The sequence below is a fragment of the Echinops telfairi genome, unplaced genomic scaffold (assembly GCF_000313985.2).
Source record: "Echinops telfairi isolate 266 unplaced genomic scaffold, ASM31398v2 ScPeMD7_655;HRSCAF=1070, whole genome shotgun sequence".
In the NCBI taxonomy this organism is placed as follows: domain Eukaryota; kingdom Metazoa; phylum Chordata; class Mammalia; order Afrosoricida; family Tenrecidae; genus Echinops; species Echinops telfairi.
The window spans coordinates 31,327,072-31,329,303 of NW_022104553.1; the positions used below are offsets into that span (position 1 = coordinate 31,327,072).

Genomic DNA, 2,232 nt, shown 5'->3' on the forward strand with positions numbered 1-2,232 from the left:
TTGCAGCCAGGTTGGCACAATGAACTCTAACGATCTCAGAGGTTAAAGGGAAAGTATGATGCACAGGTGGGAGCAGTAGATGCGAGAGGAGGTGATTGATGGTGGAAGACAATCAATGAATCATTGAAAGAAAGATGGCGGACACTGCAGTTGCCGTCCAGTCTTCCGAGACCCTGTCTGCCAACACCGTGTGAATGGCCTCCCCAAACCGCAACCCAGCCGCAGCCGGTGTCGTAGCCGCCGAAAAGGTGCTGAGCCCAGCGGGCGCAGCCCGGGGTTCCGTGGGCAAGAGGCTACAACAGGAGCTGATGACCCTCATGATGTCTGGCGACACAGGAATCTCTGCCTTCGCGGAATCGGACAACCTTTTCAGGTGGATAGGGACCATCCATGGAGCAGCTGGTACAGTCTATGAAGACCTGAGGTATAAGCTCTCCCTGGAGTCCCCCAGTGGCTACCCTGACAATGGACCACAGTGAAGTTCCTCACCCCCTGCTACCACCCCAACGTGGACACTCAGGGTAACCTCTGCCTGGACATCCTGAAGGACAAGTGGTCTGCCCTGTATGACGCCAGGACGAGTCTCCTCTCCATCCAGAGCCTGCTGGGAGAGCCCAACCACAGCCCTTTGAACACACATGCTGCCGGACTCTGGGAAAACCCCACAGCCTTTAAGCAATACCTGCAGGAAACCTACTCAAAGCAAGTCTCCAGCCAAGAGCCCTGACCCTCCCTGTCCTTGTGTTGTGTTGTCTTCTCTTCCTAGATGTCTGTCCTCCCCCCCTCCCCCCTTGATTTCTGTGTAGAACTCTGATCTTAAGCTGTGGTGTCATTTCTGTTTTGTTTGTTTTTTAACTTAAGTCTCCATTTGCACCCTTGTGATGATTATATTAAAGAACATTTGGGGTTGGTTTGGGGAAGAAAAAAAAAGAAAGATGGCAAAGGACACAGGCGTGAGCAGTGGTGAGGAAGGAGATGAGTTAAGAGGGACACAGTAGGCCAGTGTCAAGAGAAGACCTGGGAAGCTGAGCCAGTCAGGGGGCTTTGGTGAGGACAGACTAAGGACTGATGGGAGAGGAAAGGAGAGGAGAAAGGTGGGTAAGCGTTAGAGAAGAGGTGAGAGGGACAGGTGGGGAGGGGAGTGGGGACAGGCAGGGAGATGATAAGTCGGTTGCAGAAGAAGTGCGGGGTCAAAGGAGCAGCAGAGCAGTGACAAGGATGCGTGACGGATCAGGGGAGATCAGAGAGAGCCAAGAGATGGCCAAGGTGACCCACAACTCACCCTCAGCCTTGCTAGGTCCCAGGTGCTGGGGAAGATTTGGGAGCCGCAGCTCCATTTCTTGGACTTTCCTTGGAGAGCAGGGGCAGAGGCTAGTCCCCAGCAGAGAGACAGAGCTGGCACCTGGCTGGGGGGCAGAGGCTAGCCCCCAGCAGAGAGACAGAGCTGGCACTTGGCTGGGTGGGGGGCAGAGGCTAGCCCCCAGCAGAGAGACAGAGCTGGCACCTGGCTGGGCGACTGGGGGCTAGCCCGCAGCAGAAGCTGAGCGGTTAACCACCGCTGGAAGGTCAGAGGCTAGCCCACCACAGGAGGGATGGCAGAAGAGGTAGAGGTTGGCCCCCAAGAGGAAGGAGGGTGAAAGGCGAAGTAGGGAGACCACAGGAAGTAGGGAAGGCTCACCAATGCACCCTTGGTCCTTTCGAAGGTGTCCAGACTCCCTGGGGACAGGGATTTGAGTCTGCCCATGTGGCTGCCTCTCCTGGTGGTGGACAGTTTGGTTACAGGGACAGGGCTTGCTCCTGCCAAGCCAAGCACCATGGTCACCAACATAAGGACCCTTGTTGCAACCATGGCCAAATAAATCATTTCTGCCTCCCTGGCTGTGTGACTCTGCTTTTTAGCTGGGCTGGATGGGCACTCCTGGCTGACGTGTGTAAACAGAAAGCCAAAAGGCAATTGGAATCTCAGTGAAGACTGCAAAGGCATGAATGGGCGAGGCCAGATGCTTGTAGGTAGGGGTGGGGCCAGGTGAGCCCCAGCCAGAGCCTCGCAGAGAAGACAGAGAATCTGGAATGAAATCCCAGCCCATTCACTGACCTGGAGTTGATTCATTCATTCTCCCCATGAGCTTCCGAGACTGCAAATCTTTACAGAAAAGGAAAGTTTCATTTTCCTCCCATCAGTCCCAACAGGTAGCCTTGAGCTAGGCCAGTGGTTCTCAACCTGTGGGTCGC

General features: G+C 55.1%; 1 protein-coding gene and 1 pseudogene across 1 annotated transcript in view; one reads left to right on the forward strand and one right to left on the reverse strand.

Annotated features, from left to right (window-relative positions):
• Window positions 1-2,232, reverse strand: part of LOC101642172 (interferon lambda-3) — a 3,903-nt gene that overhangs the window by 1,414 nt on the left and 257 nt on the right. Inside the window, exon 2 of the mRNA XM_045292705.1 lies at window positions 1,283-1,350. Coding sequence (XP_045148640.1) covers window positions 1,283-1,350 — 68 coding nt within the window. The remainder of the gene's footprint in view (window positions 1-1,282; window positions 1,351-2,232) is intronic.
• LOC101638497 lies at window positions 195-767 on the forward strand (annotated as a pseudogene).